Here is a 20,142-nt window from a genome sequence, read left to right as displayed (position 1 = left end):
TGGAGTTAATATACAGATCAGCCACGATCTAATTGAATGGGGTTGAATGGCCTCCTCCTGTTCCTCAGAGCAGTAAGACGCAGGAACCATGACTGATTCTTTTTTTCTTGGTCTCCTGTTGCACCCGAACTGCTGACTCAGTGTAGATCGGACCCGAGATCGATAGAATCATAAACTGGTTACAGCATAGAAGGGTTATGGGGAACGGGCAGGGAAGTGGAGCTGAGCCCAAGATCAGATCAGCCATGATCTTATTGAATGGCGGAGCAGGCTCAACGGGCCAAATGGCCTACTCCTGCTCTTATTTCTTATGTTCTTATAAGGAGGCCATTCGGCCCATTGAGCCTGTGCCGGCTCTCTGCAAGAGCACTTCAGCTGATACCACTCCCCACTCTTTCCACGTAGCCCTACAATTTTGTTTCCTTCAGATACTTATCCAATTCCCTTTTGAAAGCTGTGATTGAGTCTGCCTCCACCACCCTCTCAGGCAGTGCATTCCAGATCCTAACCACTCGCTGCGTATAAACGTTTTTCCTCTTGTCGCCTTTTGTTCTTTTGCCAATCACCTTCAATCTGTGTCCCCTGGTTCTCGACCCTTCCACCAATGGGAACAGTTTCTCTCTATCGCCTCTGTCTAGAACCCCTCGTGATTTTGAACACCTGTATCAAATCTCCTCTCAACCTTCTCCGCTCCAAGGAGAACAACCCCAGCTTCTCTAATCTATCCACGTAATTGAAGTCCCTCATCCCTGGAATCATTCTTGTAAATCTTTTCTGCACCCTCTCTAAGGCCTTCACATCCTTCCTAAAGTGCGGTGCCCAGAATTGGACACACTGCTCCAGTTGAAGCCGAGCCAGTGTTTTGTAAAGGTTCATAATAACTTCTTTGCTGTTGTACTCTCTGCCTCAGTGCTGTTTCTTTAAATCACTTCTGCTTGTTTCTTTTGTAATAATGATTGGGTTTGTAGCAACGAAACTTCAACAGTACGATTTTCTTTGCACTGATGTGGAATTCTTTTCTCTCGTCAGGTGGCTTGCATGCAGTTCATTAATGCCCTCATCATTCCCGCTGACGAACTCGACTTCAGGATTCACCTGCGGAGCGAGTTCATGCGTTTAGGTCTCAATCAAATCTTACCGGTGAGTGTGCTCTGTTATCCTCGGGGGTTTACAGCCTCTATGAAATTGTTAATTAACTACGTACGCTCAAGCTAGCAAGAATTTAAAATGGGTCAATGGCTTGTAAGGAAAATAAAAATTGGATTCCAAAGCCGCCGGAGGCGATATTAGGCGAGTTGATCAAAATGGTTGGTCAATGAGGTGGGTGTTAATGAAAGAGAGGGAGGTGGAGAGATGTTGGGGGTCCCAGGAGGGAATTCTAGAGCATGTGGCTCAGTTGGCTGAAGACATGGATATCAGTGGTGAGGCAAAGGGAGGAGGCGTGCTCAAGAGGTATGTGTCAGAAGAACTAAAGTGTTTGGGTGTTGGGAGGGAGTTGGTAGTGCTGGAGGATGTTACAGAGGGAGGGAGCGGTAAAGTTAATAGGGGACGGGGGGTGGGTTAAAAAAATGAATGGGCATTTTAGATTTGAGGCATTGAAGAACTGAGGGCCAGTGTAGGTCAGCAAACGCAGGGGGTGATGGGTGAGTGGAACTTGGTACACAGTGAGACATGGGCAGCTGAGTCTTGGATGAACTGAGCTTTACGCAGGGTGAAGGATGGAAGGACTGTCCAGAGAGCAGTGGGAATGACAAAAGCAAGGATGAGTGTTTCAGTAGCAGAATGGCTGAGGTAGGGGTAGAGCTAGGCAATGTTATTGGGGTGGAAATATTTGATCTTTGGGGTGGAAATATTTGATCTTTGTGGTGGAGAGAATATGGGGTTGGAACCTCAACTTGGGACCTTCGTCCAATGCTGCGGGTGTAAACCGTCTGGTTCAACCGGAGACGGTGGCTGGAAATGGGGGGGGGGTGGGGGAGAACGGCGACGTGGGATTGGAGTTGGGGGCAAGGGAATGGAGTTTGTGGCAGGGACTGAAAATAATGGCTTTGGCTTTTCCGATGTTTAACTGGGAGAAGTTATGGTTAATTCGAGATTGGACGGTGGACAAGCAATTTAGAGTTAAGAAGAATGAGAGGGGATCTCATTGAAACATACAGAATTCTTCTTACAGGGCTTGACAGGGTAGATGCTGGGAGGATGTTTCCTCTGGTTGAGGAGTCTAGAACTAGGGGTCATAGTCTCAGGATAAGGGGTTGGCCATTTAGGACTGAGCGTGGTGAATCTCTGGAATTCTCTACCCCAAAGGGCTGTGAAGGCTCAGTCGTTGAGTATATTTAAGACAGAGATTGATAGATTTTTGGATATTAAGGCAATCGAGGGATAGGAGGATAGTGTAGGAAAGTGGAGTTGAGGTAGAAGATCAGCCACGATCTCTCTAAATGGCGGAGCAGGCTCGAGGGACCGAATGGCCGATTCCTGCTCCTATTTCTTATGGGATGTTAAATCTAACCGCATAGAGGCAGTGAAGGTCTTGAGGGGTGCTGAAGAGGTGCTTGGTATCATCAGCAGACATGTGGAAGTTGATCCCATGTGATGTTTCATATCTCAAACATCTAAAGACTTCTTGCAAAGAACTTCCTGACTGGGAACATGACCCAAACCTTCACATTAGAGTCCACACATTGTGGTACCCTCGGACATGAAGTGTTCAAGAGTCAGAAGTAGTAATCCATACACAAGCACCTAGAGAAATCTATGTTGTCTCATTTACCTTTTCTAGGAATTAAGGAAAATTGAAACCGAAGAGCTCAATGTGCAACTGACTGTTTTTGATGAACACGCGGAGGAAGATTCAGATGACTTGAAAAGTCGTCTGGATGATATTCGGATAGAAATGGAATATCCTTTTCAATGGTGGTGCTGGGTAGCTGCCCGTGAGTGTGCGTGTGCCTGTCTGCATGTCTTTTTTTCCATGGAGTTAGTTTTAATTTCTCAGGAAAACCGTATTCATGGCAACAGATGATGTGTTGCCACAGAATGAGAGAGGGTGAGAGCACAGAGCTGAACAGTTAAATTTGCCCAAATTTTGCATGCAATGATCAGGCCAGGCAGCAATGTGGTTTCAGTTGATTCGACAGGAGTTCTGAATACCCGCTTCCCAAGATCAAATTATGTTGAAATAAAACCGTATATGTCACAATAAGGTCACTCCGTTACTCTCGTGTACTCCTGGTCCATTCCCGCTCTCCTATCTTCTTGCGGTGCTATAAGTATCAGTAATTTTTCTAAACATAGCTTCATTTGCCTGGTGTAAATGCTGTTGTATTTTCCCCCCTATCCCCGCCAGTACTGTCTGGAGGCACTCTCCTGGCTTTGATTCCCACTGCATGGTCTGCCCAATACAGTTGAACAATCTGCTTGATATTCCAGGATGTGCCTCTGCTTGTATCTGTTTGAATCTGGGTACCTAGTGACACACACATGCCTGGATCGGAGCTACCTTGGAATGTTTTACTACGTTACAGGAGCTATATAAATGCAAGTTGCTGTTGCTGCATTACTGCCCAGAAGGAATGGGAGCGATGCAGGAGGTATTGGTAATATACATTTTGGTAGGTAGTGTGTGTAAATATATATAATATATAATATATATATATATATATATATATATACATACATACATATTTGGATGCAGCAATTTCAAGTGGGAACAGCGTACCCTAATGGGACGTGCTGCAAAAATCCAATTAGTGTTGGGTGACAGTAATCGGGCCTGGTGTGTGGTATACATGTCTCCAAGGCAGCTTTAGTCATTGGCTGTGTTTTTCTTCTAGCTTTCCATCATGGGAGTCACCTCACTGAAAGCCTATTTGTTATTTAAATTATCAGGGTTAATGAGCCACTCAAAGGTTAACCATTCTACTGTGGAAAACTAGTTTTATGTAAATCTTAGTTGATGTGAGGGCTGCAGTAGATCTCTTGGAAATACAATTGGTTGTAGTTTCTTAGAATTACATAGGATATACAGCACAGAAACAGACCATTTGGCCCAACCAGTCCTTGCCGGTGTTTATGCTCCACTTGAGCCTCCCTCCATCTTTCCTTATCTAAATCTATTAGCATAACCCTCTATTCCCTTCTCCCTCATATGCTTATCCAGCTTCCCCTTAAATGAACCTATACTATAGGTTGAACCCCTCTGGTCTGGCACCATCGGGACCTGACAGGTGCCAAAACAGAGAATTTTCAGAACCATGGGAGGTCAGCATATAACTGTACCGATACACCCTACATAAGCATATGCTTAGCCTAGTCTAGGCTTACCGGTACCTGTAGAATGCTGCTTACCGCTCTCCTGGGCTATCTACCTCATCATGCCTTAAAAACCGTAGATTTCCGGGAAGCGCGGGGTCCCATCCACGCACAGCGGCAGTTGCGCAAAATAACGCCGAACCACGGATGTTTCCGGACCAGAGAGGTTCAACCTGTATTTGCCTCAACCAATCCCTCTGGTAGCTATTTCCACATCTCACCACTCCCTGGGTAAAGAAGTTTCTTATGAATTCTCGATTGGATTTCTTGGCAACAATCTTATATTGATGGCCTCTAGTTATGTTCTTCCCCACAAGTGGAAATATTCTCTCTCTATCCACTCTATCGAACCTTTCATAATTTTAAAGACGTCTATTCAGTTACCTCTCAGCCTTCTCTTTTCAAGAGGAAAGAGACCCAACCTAGTCACCTATATAAATAAAAGTTGTTGTTAGCTAATTTACAATAGGGAAACGGAAAGAGTTAGTGTTGTCAAAAAGCTGAACTTCTTGTCCTCACTCTTGGGATGGAAGTTTCTTGTCTTGCATTTTGAAAGGATAGTTCTAACTTTGGCTTCCTTTGAAAACGGACTTCCTGCCCAACAGTTTCTGTCAGCAAGTTGTCCAAAAAAATACTGTCAGATGACAGTAGTTTCGCGTCAACTACTCTGTGCGGTAGTGAGCTCCACATTCTTACCACTCTCTGGGTAAAGAAGTTTCTCCTGAATGCCCCTGTTGGATTTATTAGGGACTTTCTTATATTTCTTATATTGATAATCCCCAAGTTCTGGTCTCGCCCACAAGTGAGAACACAGTAACTAAGTAGTCACAATTTTTCAAACTTTGGTATCTGATTTGGAACACGTGAAGTGGGATTTCTTGAAGTTACATGTGTGCTGATACAAAACTGGGGGTGGGGGGGTAGAGGAGAGTGGCTACAAATAACAGGTGGTGCACAGGGAGATTCAGATAGATGGTGGAGAATTGGCTGACCAGTGACGGCGATCGGTTAATGTGGACAAATCCAAGCCACGCGGCAGGAGGGCAGAGGAGCAACGAGTGGGAATATGAGATGGGGCAGTAGGACACAACACAGGAGACAAAGCGAGAGATCGCTGAAGCTACTTTCCCAATGTGCGACAGCAGTATGAAAGGCAAACCAGATCTTGGGGCGATAGTAGCTACAGCGCAAGGCCAAGTGATAATGGTCAGCTTGTGTTGAGCACTGGTTTCGTTCTACTCACAGTGCCATACTCTTGTGGAGGCAACCTGGCTTTGGAAATGGGCACAGAAGAAAGCGACTAAATTGCTGCTGGATATTAGTTATGTGAGATACAAGGAAAGACTAACTGACACTGGAGAAAAGAAAGCTTTGAGAGGGCGGGGAGGTGACCTTCTCAATGTTCGAGCTTCTAAGAGGGGGTGGGGGTCTGGAACTCACTGCCTGAAAGCTGGTAGAGGCAGAAACCCTCATCGCATTTAAAAAGTAGAAACACAGAAAATTGGTGCAGGAGCAGGCCATTCGGCCCTTCGAGCCTGCACCGCCATTCAATATGATGTGCATGTGTACTTGAAGTGATATAACCTGCAGGGCTTCGGACATAGAACTGGAAAATGGGATTAGGCTGGATAGCTCTTTGTTGGCCGGCACAGACACTTTGGGCCGAATGGCCTCATTCTGTGCTGTAAATTTCTATGATTCTAGGCAACCACAAACTGAACCGTAATGACCACAAGCTAATCTCTGACATGGACTTCAACTCAAAAGCAAGAAAGTGAGGAGGTTTAAAAACTTAATATAAAATGCCCAGAACCTAATCCTAACACAGGTAATGTCAGCAAATGAATCGGGTTTTTTTTTTAAGCAAAAGAAGCAGTTTGAACTGTAAAGTTTACAGCACAGAAGGAAAGGATTCACCCTGTGATGTTCATGCCGGCTCTGTGCTGGCGTGATCCAAAACTAACATCACCAAGAGATACCATGCGGTATTTTTCTTCAAACTTTGAGATTGACCAGATGGACTGCAATGGTCTTTACAGGTCCAGTACACCTTTATGTTTTATGAGTAACTTTTGCAGATTTTAATTTTGCGTGTGTCTATATTCGTGTGTTTTAAGTACTTCATGTGGTATTGGTCCTATAAAGGATTCTGCAACTAAACCACTTCTTACGCACATTCTTTCCTCTGGTGCATCAGTGGTGGTTTTATTTTTGCCTGATCCCTTTATATTTCTATTTTTGTGACACCCTCCAGGGTCGCAATGAATGTAATGTGACCCATTGCCTCCAGACAAAAACAAGAATTTATTTTAGTTCTCTCTCTGGTTTTACTCCAGTTTCGAAGTAATGGCGCCTGAATATAGTACGGGATACAGCTGTCAATTATTCAAATTTCACCCCCCACCGGCCCATTACTGAAAAGCAGCTAAGGTTGTCCGTGCTGTCAACCAATGTATAATCCTCGACTGGTGCAGTTGGAACTGGTTGCTATTACGAGCCAGTACCACAGGGGGGCAGCAAAACGACAGCAAAAATAAAAGATCCGCACACCCTGTAACTTTCTTGACTTTGTGTTGGAAACATCTGGTTTGAGTCGTCACTCACCATTAGGAGCCATGTTGTGATGAAATCATAAACACAGTGGCGCCTGCACAAAATGGATACATTTCTGGGGAATTTCCTGGTCTTGGCTATCAGCATTTCGCCATAACTTCAAGCATTGCTCTTGCCCTAAGCCTTTCAGCTGCTGCAATCCAGAATTCACTTGATGTTCAGCGTCATTGCCCCAAATCTCTAAATTAGCTTTGGGCTAGCAATTAAGCGACGGCAAAATGTACGGTCACAAGCTTTTTTTTTTAAAAACGTAAATTATACGCACATTTATTTAACAGAATCAAAAGTCAGTTTTAATTATGATTTATTTTTACCATCAGTTTCCTCCTGCCATTTTCTGAAACATATGAACAAGAGGAGACACTTTAGCCCCTCGAGCCTGTTCTGCCATTCAATGAGATCATGGCTGATCTGCGACCCAACTCCATATTGCTTTAACCCCCTGTTGGGAGAGGATCCTGTGGTGCCCGTCGGTCTCCTGTGCCTCAAGTATTCATTCCTCTGGCGTGAGTCTAGTTGGTTGAATGTTGACGGGTTGTTGGGCTATTTGCTGTGGGGGAATGGTGGCAGCTGGTGCTACTTCTGTATGCGACTGAGGCGCAGTGACATGCAGCTCCACTAGGGACTGCTGTTGACACGCGTGTGAACCCCGGCTGTGTCTCACCCACCCGCCCCACCACTCAAGGGAACTGCGCCCATTTGTAACTCCTTTATGGCTCAGACATGGACCATGTACAAACGACATCTCAACTCGCTGGAGAAATACCACCAACGATGTCTCCAAGATCCTACAAATCCCCTGGGAGGACAGACACAGCGTCCTCGACCAGGCCAACATCCCCAGCATTGAAGCACTGACCACACTTGGATCAGCTCCATTGGATGGACCACATTGTCCACATGCCAGACATGAGACTCCCAAAGCAAGCACTCTACAGGGAGCTCCTTCACGGCAAACGAGCCAAAGGTGGGCAGAGGAAATGTTACAAGGGCACCCTCAAAGCCTCCCTGAAAAGGTGCAACATCCCCACCGACACCTGGGAGGCCCTGGCCAAAGACGGCCCTAAGTGGAGGAACTGCATCCGGGAGGGCTCTGAGCACCTCGAGTCCCATCGCCGAGAGCATGCAGAAACCAAGCACAGGCAGCGGAAAGAGCGTGTAGCAAACCAGTCCCACCCACCCGTTCCCTCAACGACTATCTGTCCCAGCTGTGACGGACTGTGGTCCTCATATTGGACTGTTCAGCCACCTAAGGACTCATTCTTAGAGTGGTAGCAAGTCTTCCTTGATTCCGAGGGACTGCCTGGGATGATGATCTGGCACTTCAGCTGAAATTAATTAAATCTGAACAAAACTGACATGTTCTGTTTCGATAGAATAGATGGAGAGAAACTGTTTCCACTGGCAAGAGGATCGGTAACCAGAGGGCACAGATTTAAGATAATTGGTAAAAGATCCAGGGATGAAATGCGGAGATTTTTTTTAACGTAGTGAGTTATGATCTGGAACACACTAACTGAAGGGATGGTGGAAGCAGATTCAATAAGAAATAGGAGCAGGAGCCTCCTCCTTCAATCAATGAGATCATGGCTGATCTTCTCCCTCCGCTACAATTTCCTACACTATCCCCATATCCCTTGATTCCCCTAATTTCAAAAAATCTATCAATGTCTGCCTTGAATATGCTCAACAACTAAGCATCCACAGCCTTCTGGTGCTGTCGAGAATTCCAGAGATTCACCACCCTCTGAGTGAAGAAATCTCCTCTCGTCTTAAGTCCGAAATGGCCGACCCCTTAGTCTTAGACTGTGACCCCTGGTTCCAGACTTCCCAACATTGTAACTTACGATAGGGGAATTGGATATATACTTGAAGAGGATATATTTGCAGGGCTGTGTGGAAAGAGCAAGGTAGCAGACAGCTCTTTCAAAGGGCCGGCATAGGCACAATGGGCCAAATGGCCTCCTTGTCTACTGTATGATTCTATGAACAGGTTTTTTTTAGTATTGAGACCTGTTTAATGTGGGTTCCAAAATGCCGGGCCAAGGTAGCATTTCTCCTAAAATGGAGTGTTTTACTAATACTGAGTAACAGAGAATATCACCAAAGTCACAAATGTAATGGATGTTGTGAAATCCAAACCTTTCCTTGATTTTTTTTCTCTTTTTAAATTCCTGTTGGAAATCACAGTAAAGCATATCTGCCTGCCGATGTCAGCAGTTAATGTTACTGGGATTAAATTTAATGGCACAGTTGTGGCTTTGTAACTGATCACTGGTGTTGTTTTAAAGTCCTGTGTTGAAACTATGTCAGATGAAAGTGGTGGGGTTTGAGTTTTGTTTTACAAAGTGTTTGAGCTTTCATGGCAAGTGATGCATGTTATCGTGAGTTGCAATTTTAAGTGAAGGCTTTAACGACAGATTACATGGCCATTAGGGGCCTTGGGAAAGTAAGCAGTCTCCATTAGCTCATTGGGGGTGTTTCAGTAGTAATTTTGTTTTAACCCTTTCAATGATAAAGGTTTGGGGCCGGTAAACGCACATCCAAAAAGGGTATGGTGGCATAGTGGTTATGTTACTGGTCTAGTAATCCAGAGGCCTGGACAAATAATTTGGAGAAGTGAGTTCAAACCCCACCACGGCAGCTGGGGAATTTAAATTCAGTTAATTAAATAAATCCTGGAATTTTTTTAAAACCGCGAGTGTCGGTAATGGTGACCAGGAAAATACCGGATTGTCGTAAAAACCGATCTGGTTCACTAATGCCCTGTCTGGCCTCCAGACCCACAATAATGTGGTTGACTCTTAACTTGCTTGACAAGATGGATCAGAGAGGATGTTTCCACTGATGAGGGAGACTAGAACTAGAGGGCATAATCTTCGAATAAGGGGCCGCCCATTTAAAACTGAGATGAGGAGGAATTTCTTCTCTGAGGGTTGCAAATCTGTGGAATTTGCTGCAGAGCTGTGGAAGCTGGGACATTGAATAAATTTTAGACCGAGATAGGCAGTTTCTTAACCGATAAGGGGTTATGGAGAGCGGGCAGGGAAGTGGCCCTGAGTCCATGATCGGATCAGCCATGATTGTATTAAATGGTGGAGCAGGCTCGAGGGGCCGTATGGTGGTCTACTCCTCCTATTTCTTATGTTCTTATGTTCTCTGACATGGCCTAGCAAGCCGCTCAGTTGTACCAAACCACTATGACAAAGTCAGCACTGTGAGAATACCTTCACCACACGGACTGCAGCAGTTCTGGAAGACAGCTCACCACCAAGGGCAATTAGGGATGGGCAATGCCTTGTCTGCGACGTCTACATCCCGTGAACTAATACATTTTTATAAAAAGGCCCTGATCAAACTGTACAGTGCTCAGGTCAGACCGCATCTTGAGTAATGCGTTCAGTTCTGGTTGCCAGGACACAAGGGAGATATTCGAGCACTTGAAACAGTGCGTACAAACAATGACTGACTGGAAAAGACCCTCTGGTCCATCCAACCCATCCCACGCAACTGCGATGCTTTGTGCTGCACAATTTATAGACTCCCCACCCCACCTGAAAGCCATGTAATCTCCTGGAAGAGACAAAACAAATGATTAAAGGACTACGAGGCTGATTGCCGTACTGTCAAATGTCTGATGTGTATGGACATTCAAAGCCAATCCAAGCAAAGTGATCACAATCAACGAAATGCAGCAACCGCAGGATGTCGCAGGTGTACAACGATTTGTCGGCATGACAAAGTACCTTGCAAAATTCTTGCCCGATCTTTCAGACCTCTGCGACGGCTCACTCATAAAGACACGGTCTGGAAATGGACTGAAGAACAAGGCAAAGTTTTTGAAGCTATCAAACAACGCGTGACAGGTTCTCCGGTGCTCAGGTACTTCGACCACAAACTTGCAACCGAAGGTCAAGGAGATGCTTTCAGCAAAGGCCTTGGGTTCGTCCTTCTGCAACAGGGACAATCAACGGCATACGCGAGCCGAGCGCTCACTCCAGCAGAAATGCGATACACTCAAATCAAACCGGAGCTGCTTGCTCAAGTTTTCGGAATGGAATGATACCATCGATATGTATACGGTCGCAAGGTCACGCTATGGACAGACCATAAGCCTTTGGTTTCTATACGATACAAGCCGGTATCTGCAGCACCCAAGCGACTACAATGTCTACTCATTCGGCTCAACCAATATGACGTCAAAATAAAGTATCAACCAGGAAAAGAAATGTATCTAGTAGATACCCTCTCATGCACATACCTCCAAAAATGTGGATAGATCACTGACAGAAATTGCAGTGGAATGCATCCACATGGTGGACTTCATCCCATTCTCCAAACAAGGACTGACTACCATATAACGCGTAACTGTAAGCGACTCCACACTACAACTGGTCATACAACAAATCAACGGGATGGCCAGAAACAACATCAGAAACGCCCACCTGAAACGCATGCATACTTCAAAGTTCGTGACGAACTCACAACACAGGATGGCATAGTCTTCAAAGGCTATCGCTATGTCATACCAAAATCCCTGAGATCCGACATTCGTCAGCGATTTCATGCTGCTCTCACTGGCGTCGAGAGCACTCTTTGACGTGCCAGAGAATCCGTTGACTGGTCAGGACTGAACAATGATATAAAAGACTGTGTTTCAAAGTGTGAAACGTGCAACACTTGGAGAAAGAATCAATAAGACAATGTTTTGTTGTTAAACTTGAAGTTATTTACTACAAGTGTCCGGCCCGGAAATCGGCGCGGTCTCGGCCGACAAAACCATCAACAGGCTGGGGCCATTAGAGGGAGCAGCGTGTGGCGGCATACCACTGTAGGGAGCAGCGCGTGCTGCTGCAGGAGGGCGACGGCTGACGGCAGTGCGGGCAGGTACAGCAGGAGTGGCAAGGTCGGGGTGAAGGAACGGCAAGAATTCGTAGAGGGATGTGATCGGGATCCAGGAGAGGCGAGAGTTCGGGGCCCAGAATAGGCGAGGGCCCAGGGTCAGCCAGTCCACACTGTGATATGTGTGCACACTGGGCCCGTGCAGCAGAGCTGGTCTCCAGTCATCTTGGGTAATCCTTGCCACTGGACCAAGTCCTAGCTCTGTCAAGCCCGTGTGGTGGCTGGTGTGCAACGGCCACCACACGTTAAAAAAATCCACACACAGGCATCTTCCACCCTTCAACATGTAGTTCGGGATCCGGAATATTAGATACTTCATTGAAACTTCTGTGAACTCGTCCCTTTTCGGCGTGGAAGCAAGTCATCCTCGTTTCGAAGGACTGCCTATGATGATATGTACGGAAATATTGGAGAAATTTGGGCTTTTCAACCTGGAAAGGAGGCGCCGGAGAGGTGATCTTAGAGGTATATAAAATCATTTAGGTTACAAGAAAGTTAAATCTTGAAGATTATTTTAAATTAAATTGAGGTGAACAAGGAAACACGGGTCATGACTTTAAAAAAAATTCATTCCTGGGATTTGGGCGTTGCTGGCAAGGCCAGCATTTATTGCCCATCCCCAATTGCCCTTGAGCTGCCGCCTTGAACCGCTGCAGTCCTTGAGGTGAAGGTGCTCCCACAGTGCTGTTGGGTAGGAGTTCCAGGATTTTGAATCAGCGATAATGAAGGAACAGGTGATAATTTTCCAAGTCAGGGCAATGTGTGACTTGGAGGAGAACTGGGAGGTGATGGTGTTCCCACACGCCTGCTGCCCCTGTCCTAGGTGGCAGAGGTCGCGGGTTTGGGAGGTGCTGTCGAAGCTGCCTTGGCGAGTTGTTACAGTGCATCTTGTAGCTGCTAAACACAGGTAAGAGGACTGTTCAACCTGAAAGTTCTTCAGAGTGATGAATAGAATTTTCCAGATCATTTACTGGAGCTAAAAGCCCTGGATTCATTTAAAGAACAATTGGTTCCTGCAATGGGGATTGTAGCATCTTTGGATGGATGCACAAAGATGGACCGAATGGCCTTCCTTGACCATAATTATCTTGTATTGGCAAGTAAGTTCTTCATGGAGTGAGCCAGGAGAGTTTTCAGACACGTGATCAGATCACCACTCCAAAATGGACTTGGTACAATGGGTACAACAACAACTACTTGTATGTATATTGCGCCTTTAACCTAGTAAAACATCCATCCCAACGCTTTGCAGGAGCATTATGAGACAACAGTTGACACGGAGCCAAAGAAGGCGACATTAGGACAGGTAGCTAAAAGCTTGGTCAAAGAGGTGTTTTATTACAGAGCAGGGAGTTGGAGAGGTGCAGAGGTTTTGGAAGGAAATGCCAGAGCTTGGGGTCTAGATGGCTGAAGGGAAGACTGTTGATGGTGGGGTCAAGGAAAAGGGGGTTGCACAAGAAGCCAGAGTTGGAGGAACGCACAGTTCTCGGGGGGTGGGGAGGGTTGTCTGGCTGGAAGAGGTTACAGAACCTGGACAAGGCCATGGAGGCATTATTGCAGAGAGTTGGAGGCATTATTGCAGAGAGTTGGATGCTGAGATGGGGAAAGGGAAACTAGTTTTTTCTAGATGGAGGTACGATACATTACCTTTGGAAAACCTACGGGTTTTAGGTATGAGCAAAAGTTGGACAATGTTGAGTCTTTGTACGATTGAGATTTGAATAGAGCTCTTGTATGACATTCTATGAGTTAGATGTGCACAAATCATTCGGCACTCAATTGAAATTTCAAACAAATGATAAAATATGAATCTATGAAAAGACTAGCTGGCCCATCATGAACAGTCATGATACAACTGTGTATCGTGACCGGTAGTGTTCCCTCCCACCAGCAGTCCTGTAATTTGGGCGAGGCAGGAAAAAAACCCGCATTAAAAATCCTTGCCACATTTCAGAGGAAAGGAATCTGGGAAATAGTTATATGAGCATATGAAAATGATGGGCAGGAAATGACCAGTTGGTTCATCAAGGCTGCCTCCCACTCGTGATGCCTGGAACATGACTAGACACTTCCCGACCCCAACAGCCATGTAATCCCCTGGGAGAGGCAAAAAAATATATATCTTCACTTCATCACTGCAAAAGGCTGTTGAAAATAAAAATGGAGACTTTTTTTTCATTTTTACAATAAGTTGGGGACCTGATGAATGAGGAAACTATCTGTATTTCTGTTTTCCTCTCCCTTTAGTTTTTCCTCTCATTGACATCATTGGGAGAAATGGGGAATCAGATCGATAGATTTTTGTTGGAAAGAGTGTTAAGGGATGTAGAACCAAGGCGGGTAGATGAAGTTGAGATACATGATCTAATTGAATGGCAGAACAGGCTCAGGGGCAGAATGGCGTACTCCTGTTCCTATGTTCTTAACTCGTGCTGAGTTACATTTCCAACCTCTTTTTTTCCCCCCCCCCCCCCCCTCCCAAATCTCACCCAAGTGATCATTCTGCATGGGGGAGCCTTTTTGGTAGGTTCCATTGTAGGACGATATCCCAACTGACCCCCGTCCGGTTCTTAGCTGATGTCCCGCACATGCCAAAAGAGGTCACTTCATTGTCCGTACACATTCCGGTCAAGTGTTGGTCTGACCGAGACCAGCTAACTCGGCTCACCACAAGAACGATAACTTGCATTTATACAGCGGCTTTAAAGTAGTAAGACGCTCCAGGGATTGAAACTGGGACATTTTGATTTGGGTGACTTAGATATGCAGTTTGTGGTCTGTGGCTCTCGTGTTCGACTGTTCAGCCACCAAAGAACTCACTTTTGGAGTGGAAGCAAGTCTTCCTCGATTCCGAGGGACTGCCTATGATGATGATTTCGCGCTATATCATAGAATCTTACAGCACAGAAGAAGGCCATTTGACCCGACACACCTGTGCTGGCTCTTTGAAAGAGCTGTCCAATTTGTCGGGGGAGTCTGCATATCTGCTTTAACACTACCTGTAGTGTATTTGCTTCATGGGTTCTTTGCTTAACAATTCATAGCAACACATTGCTATTAACAACTTGGTTTATCAACAAAGGTTTAACAATCACACTACACATTACCAGTTCATCCACCAGGCTCACAACTGCATACCTCATCGTGGATGACCGAGACCCAACTGACTGGGGTTTTATTGAGTCTTGTGAACATCACGTGACTGGCGAAGCAACAGCTCTATAAACCTGTGAGCATACTTACGGGTAGATACATTACACTACCGAAGATTTTATATCTACTTTTTGTATTTGCAGTTTTTCTTGATGTAAATTGAGCCCCTGCGCACGTACTGAGAGTTAATAACATTTTGTAGCATTTTCAAAAGTTTTAATTGTTGAATGGTATTTTTAGTTGAGAAGTGATTGGGCTATTGAGACGATAATTGTTATGTAGATGTTGTTTGTTCGTTCGAAAAGAAAATGTATTTAGTTCAGGTAAGACATTCTGGCTCCTTTAATTATAATTGCAAATAAATTTGGGGGGGGTGAGAAAGATTTTTTTTAAAGTATGTAGCTGTTTCATATGAAGATGTAAGAATTGTGCAGTGATAATTGGGGGGCATATTTAAGACCTTGTAATTATGACGGTAGTTCATACTAAAATCATTTAAATTCTGTGGCATTATAATAATCATGGTACATTTCTCTCAATTTTGCATTGAAGATTGGTAATAGGCATATAATGGGCGGTCTAAATGTGGATCCTTCAAACCACCGAATGTGATTACCAATCAGTGAGTCTGCCTCGTGCATATATTTCTCAAAATAAAGTGCTTATTCTATGACAGCAAATTGTTCATCTTGCATATAAAAAAAAATGTAAAAGGCTCAAATTGTCTCAAAGTTGCTGCTCCATTAGTTCTAGTATCCTCCCACACTGGGGTCGTCTTGGCTGGCTATACTGATGAGCCCATTTACACGCAATTAACTGTTGCCCCCAAAGCAACCGTTAGATGCCAGGGTGAGCTAATTTTTATTTTGCGGTACAGCTTTAGTTAGGTTTTGCCTTTTTTTTTAAAAAATGGTTCCATCCAAGAGGGCAGCTCTGATTTTCACCCCCGAGGAACTGATCTAAAATTTTTCTTTTATGAAGAAAGCGGATGAACTAAAAAAGAAACGTGCAGAACATTCTTTGATTTAAATACTGGAAATGCACACCAGGTCTGACTGTTGGCACATGAAAGAGAAAAAGATAATTTTTAATTCTGGGTTTGACCCTTCATCAGAACTCCCATTTCCAGAATGTTATGTTTTATTTCCGGAGTTGAACTGGAACTCGTTTTTGAAAAGAGTCGTAAAAGTAAAGGGAGTGCAGGTGGGCGTGTCAGCAACAGGAAGGGTGTACAGGTGGGACTATTATCGACAATGTACTCCCTTTTACCGCGAGACCTATTTCTTAGATGGTGTGCAATCGCTCATATGTTGAAGAACTGATCTTTCCGAACCCCAGCACCCCCAGAATTGCACTGTTGTCAAACTTTACCCGCGCGTCTTCCTCCTTGTGGGCCTCCAGGCGCGCTCTAGAGGCTGCTCCATGAGCAGTCGGTGGTCTTGTTACTGACAGCAATCAAAAAGGTCACTGCCTGAAACTTTAACCTATCCTTTTATCTTTGGGGTTGTTGGATGGATGGATGAGCAGTGTGTGTGTCCAGTATTTCCTGTTTAAGATTTCCACTGTTTTTATTTAGACTTTACATGGTAGGTTTTTCATCAGAGAATTTGGGGGAAATATGGAGAAAGGGAGCAACAACAATAATAACTTGTATTTATATAGCGCCTTTAATGTCGTGAAACATCTCAAGGCGCTTCACAGGAGTATTATGAGATAAAAGCAGATGAAAACGGAGTGCCATCCGTCAGATAGTCTTTCCCCCCCCCACTGTTTTGTCGCTACTTAATTTTGGGGAAGAGTTGTTCTATTGTAAAGTTCCTTTCCCCCTACATTTACTATCTCAGCAGCAAGCTGTGATGCGAAACCCAGTCGAGGGCATTATCTGGGGGTATCGAGATGTTGTTGACTTGTCTCCTTAACAGTAGCTGCACGGATGTGAGTGAAGTCTTCCAGATGCTTCTGAACACCGTGAAGGACTCCAAAGCCGAACTGTACTTCCTGTCTATCCTTCAGCACTTGCTTCTGATACGCAATGACTACCAAGCCAGGTGGGTGACCTCTTCAATGCTAATTTGCAATGCTGCTGACCCACAAACACTTTATAATATTTTCGTGAATCTCTGAATTGCACGAGGATTTTTCCGGGTTCAATGATTGTTCACTCAACAACAACAACAACTTGTATTTATAGAGCGCCTTTAACGTACTAAAACATCCCAAGGCGCTTCACAGGCGTGTTATAAAACAAAAATATGACACCAAGCCACATGAAATTACGGCAGATAACCAAAAGCTTGATCAAAGAGCATTTCTTTAAGGAGCATCTCAAAGGAGGAAAGAGAGGCGGAGAGGTTTAGAGAAGGAATTCCAGAGCTCGGGGCCTGATCTGTTGGGGATTAGGCGAACGTTAATGATCCCATGGCAATACTTGACGAAGAACTGGGAGTTCTCTTGGTGTCTTGGCCAACACTCTGCCCTCAGGCAGTAACATGAAAAACTGAGTAACTCTTCAATCTTGAATTAAGATGAGCAGAAATTTTCCCCAATTGAATATTGGGAAGACCGAAGCAGTTGTTTTTGGTCCCCACCGCAAACGCCGTTCCCTAGCCACTGACTCCGTCCCTCTCCCCAACTCCTGTCAGAGGCTGAACCAGACAGTTCGCAATCTTGGTGTTATATTTGACCCTGAAGTGAGCTTTCAACCATGTATCCGCAGCATAAGTAAGACCGTTTATTTCCACCTCTGGTTAAGCAACGCTTCGATTTCAAAATTCTCATAAATTTATTTTCAAATCCCTCTATGGCCTTGCCCCTCCCTATCTCTTTAATCTCATCCAGCCCCAAAACCCCTTGATGTCTGTGTTCTTCTAATTCTGCCCTTTTGAGCATCCCTGATTATAATCGCTCAACCATCGTTGGCCGTGCCTTCTGTTGCCTAGGCCCTAAGCTCTGGAACTCCCTCCCAAAATATCTCCACCTATACTTCTCTTTCCTCTTTCAAGACGCTCCTCAAAAGATACCTCTTTGACAAAGCTTCTGGTCACCTGCGCTAATTTCTACTGATGTGGCTTGGTGTAAAAACATTTTTTAAATCTCAATACTCTTGTGAAGTGCCTTAGGACGTTTCACTGTTGAAGGCGCTATATAAATTCAAGTTGTTATATTGTTGAATCATCGTATTGCTGCTTTGTGCAACATGGCTGTTGTATTTTCCTATATAATCACTTGACTTCACAATAATTCCTTGTCTGTGAAGTGCCTTGAGACATTCTCAACACCGTGCTACCTAAACACGTACCAGAACTGAGAGTTTATACCGATTGGGAAATATTGAACAGGCTGAAAAGGGAAGGCTGTGGAGTGACCTGACAGAGTTCTTTAAAATTTTGAAAGGGTAGATGTGGAGAAGATGTTTCCATTTATGGGGGGAGTCCAAAACTAAGGGCCATAAATATAAGATCCAAAGGGGAATTCAGGAGAAACTCCTTTACCCAGAGAGCGTTGAGAATGTGGAACTCGCTACCACACGGAGTAATTGAGGCGAATGGTATCAATGCATTTAAAGGAAAGGTAGATAAGTACATGATGGGGAAGGAAGTTTTGATTGGGTGAGATGGCTCGTGTGGAGCATAAACACGGGCATGGACCAGTTGGGCCGAATTACTGTAAATTCTGTGCAGATTTTGAAAAAAATGATCATTCAATACTTCTCAGCTTTGTGTGTGTAAAACTTTTGTCTGCAATCAGTTTGCTCCCAACTGACGCAAGTACTTCTGCACAGTATACTTGTCTGTTTCATGGTGGCTCAGCCGCCCCCCCCCCCCCTATTTATACACTGATGTCATATCATAAAAGTTTCATCTAAGATTCTTTTGTCTAAATGCAGTTCTGTAGGAACACAGTTAATTACATTGACACCAGCTGCATTTGATTCTGCTACCAGACATCCTCATGCTTAAGTTGTCTGTCTTGTACAAAAATGCCTCTGGTTTGAAGGTTGACCTCAATGTCCCTGTCAGCATACACGATGTACTGTACGTTCTATTCTCCGCCCACCCCCCCCCTCTCTTTCTTTCCCCTCTCTCTTTCTTTCCCCTCTCTCTTTCTTTCCCCTCTCTCTTTCTTTCCCCTCTCTCTTTCTTTCCCCTCTCTCTTTCTTTCCCCTCTCTCTTTCTTTCCCCTCTCTCTTTCTTTCCCCTCTCTCTTTCTTTCCCCTCTCTCTTTCTTTCCCCTCTCTTTCTTTCCCCTCTCTCTTTCTTTCCCCTCTCTCTTTCTTTCCCCTCTCCTCTTTCTTTCCCCTCTCTCTTTCTTTCCCCTCTCTCTTTCTTCCCCTCTCTCTTTCTTTCTCTCTTCTCTCTCTTTCCGCCCTCTCTCTCTCTTTCCCGCCTTCTCTCTCTCTCTTTCCCCTCTCTCTCTCTCCCCTCTCTCTCTCTTTCCTCTCTCTCTCTCTTTCCCCCCTCTCTCTCTCTCTCCCCTCTCTCTCTCTCTTCTCTTTCCCCTCTCTCTTCCCCTCTCTCTCTCTCTCCGCTCTCTCTCTCTCTCTCTCTCTCCTCTCTCTCTTTCCGCACTCTCTCTCTCTCTTTCCGCCCTCTCTCTCTCTCCTTTCCGCCACTTCTCTCTCTCTCTCTTCCGCCTCCTCTCTCTCCTTCCGCCCTCTCTCTCTCTCTTCGCCCTCTCTCTCTCTTTCCGCCCCTCTCTCTCTCTCTCTTTCCGCCCTCTCTCTCTCTCTTTCCGCCTCTCCTCTCCTCTCTCTCTTTCTTCGCCCTCTCTCTCTCTCTCTTTCCGCCTCTCTCTCTCTCTTTCCGCCCTCTCTCTCTCTCTTTCCGCCCTCTCTCTCTCTCTCTCTTCCGCCCTCTCTCTCTCTCTCTTTCCGCCCTCTCTCTCTCTCTTTCCGCCCTCTCTCTCTCTCTTTCCGCCTCTCTCTCTCTCTCTTTCCGCTCTCTCTCTTCCCCTCTCTCTCTCTTCCGCCCTCTCTCTCTCTCTTTCCGCCCTCTCTCTCTCTCTCTCCCTCTCTCCTCTCTTCTCTCCCCTCTCTCTCTCTCTCTCTTTGCCCTCTCTCTCTCTCTCTTTCCGCCCTCTCTCTCTCTCTCTTTCCGCCCTCTCTCTCTCTCTCTCTTTCCCCGCCCTCCTCTCTCTCTCCTCTTTTCCGCCCTCTCTCTC

The 20,142-nt window shown here is 45.2% G+C and overlaps 1 protein-coding gene across 1 annotated transcript in view; it reads left to right on the top strand.

Annotated features, from left to right (window-relative positions):
- The window catches only part of LOC139262844 (protein diaphanous homolog 1-like), a 460,427-nt gene that overhangs the window by 144,409 nt on the left and 295,876 nt on the right, over positions 1-20,142 (top strand). The window contains exons 10-12 of the mRNA XM_070878024.1: positions 1,030-1,140; positions 2,783-2,901; positions 16,914-17,030. Of these exons, the coding sequence (XP_070734125.1) occupies positions 1,030-1,140; positions 2,783-2,901; positions 16,914-17,030 (347 nt within the window). The remainder of the gene's footprint in view (positions 1-1,029; positions 1,141-2,782; positions 2,902-16,913; positions 17,031-20,142) is intronic.

Source organism: Pristiophorus japonicus, chromosome 4, assembly GCF_044704955.1.
Source record: "Pristiophorus japonicus isolate sPriJap1 chromosome 4, sPriJap1.hap1, whole genome shotgun sequence".
Classification (NCBI taxonomy): domain Eukaryota; kingdom Metazoa; phylum Chordata; class Chondrichthyes; family Pristiophoridae; genus Pristiophorus; species Pristiophorus japonicus.
The sequence above is the reverse complement of the archived record's forward strand: the minus strand, read 5'-3'. Positions and strand labels throughout refer to the sequence as shown.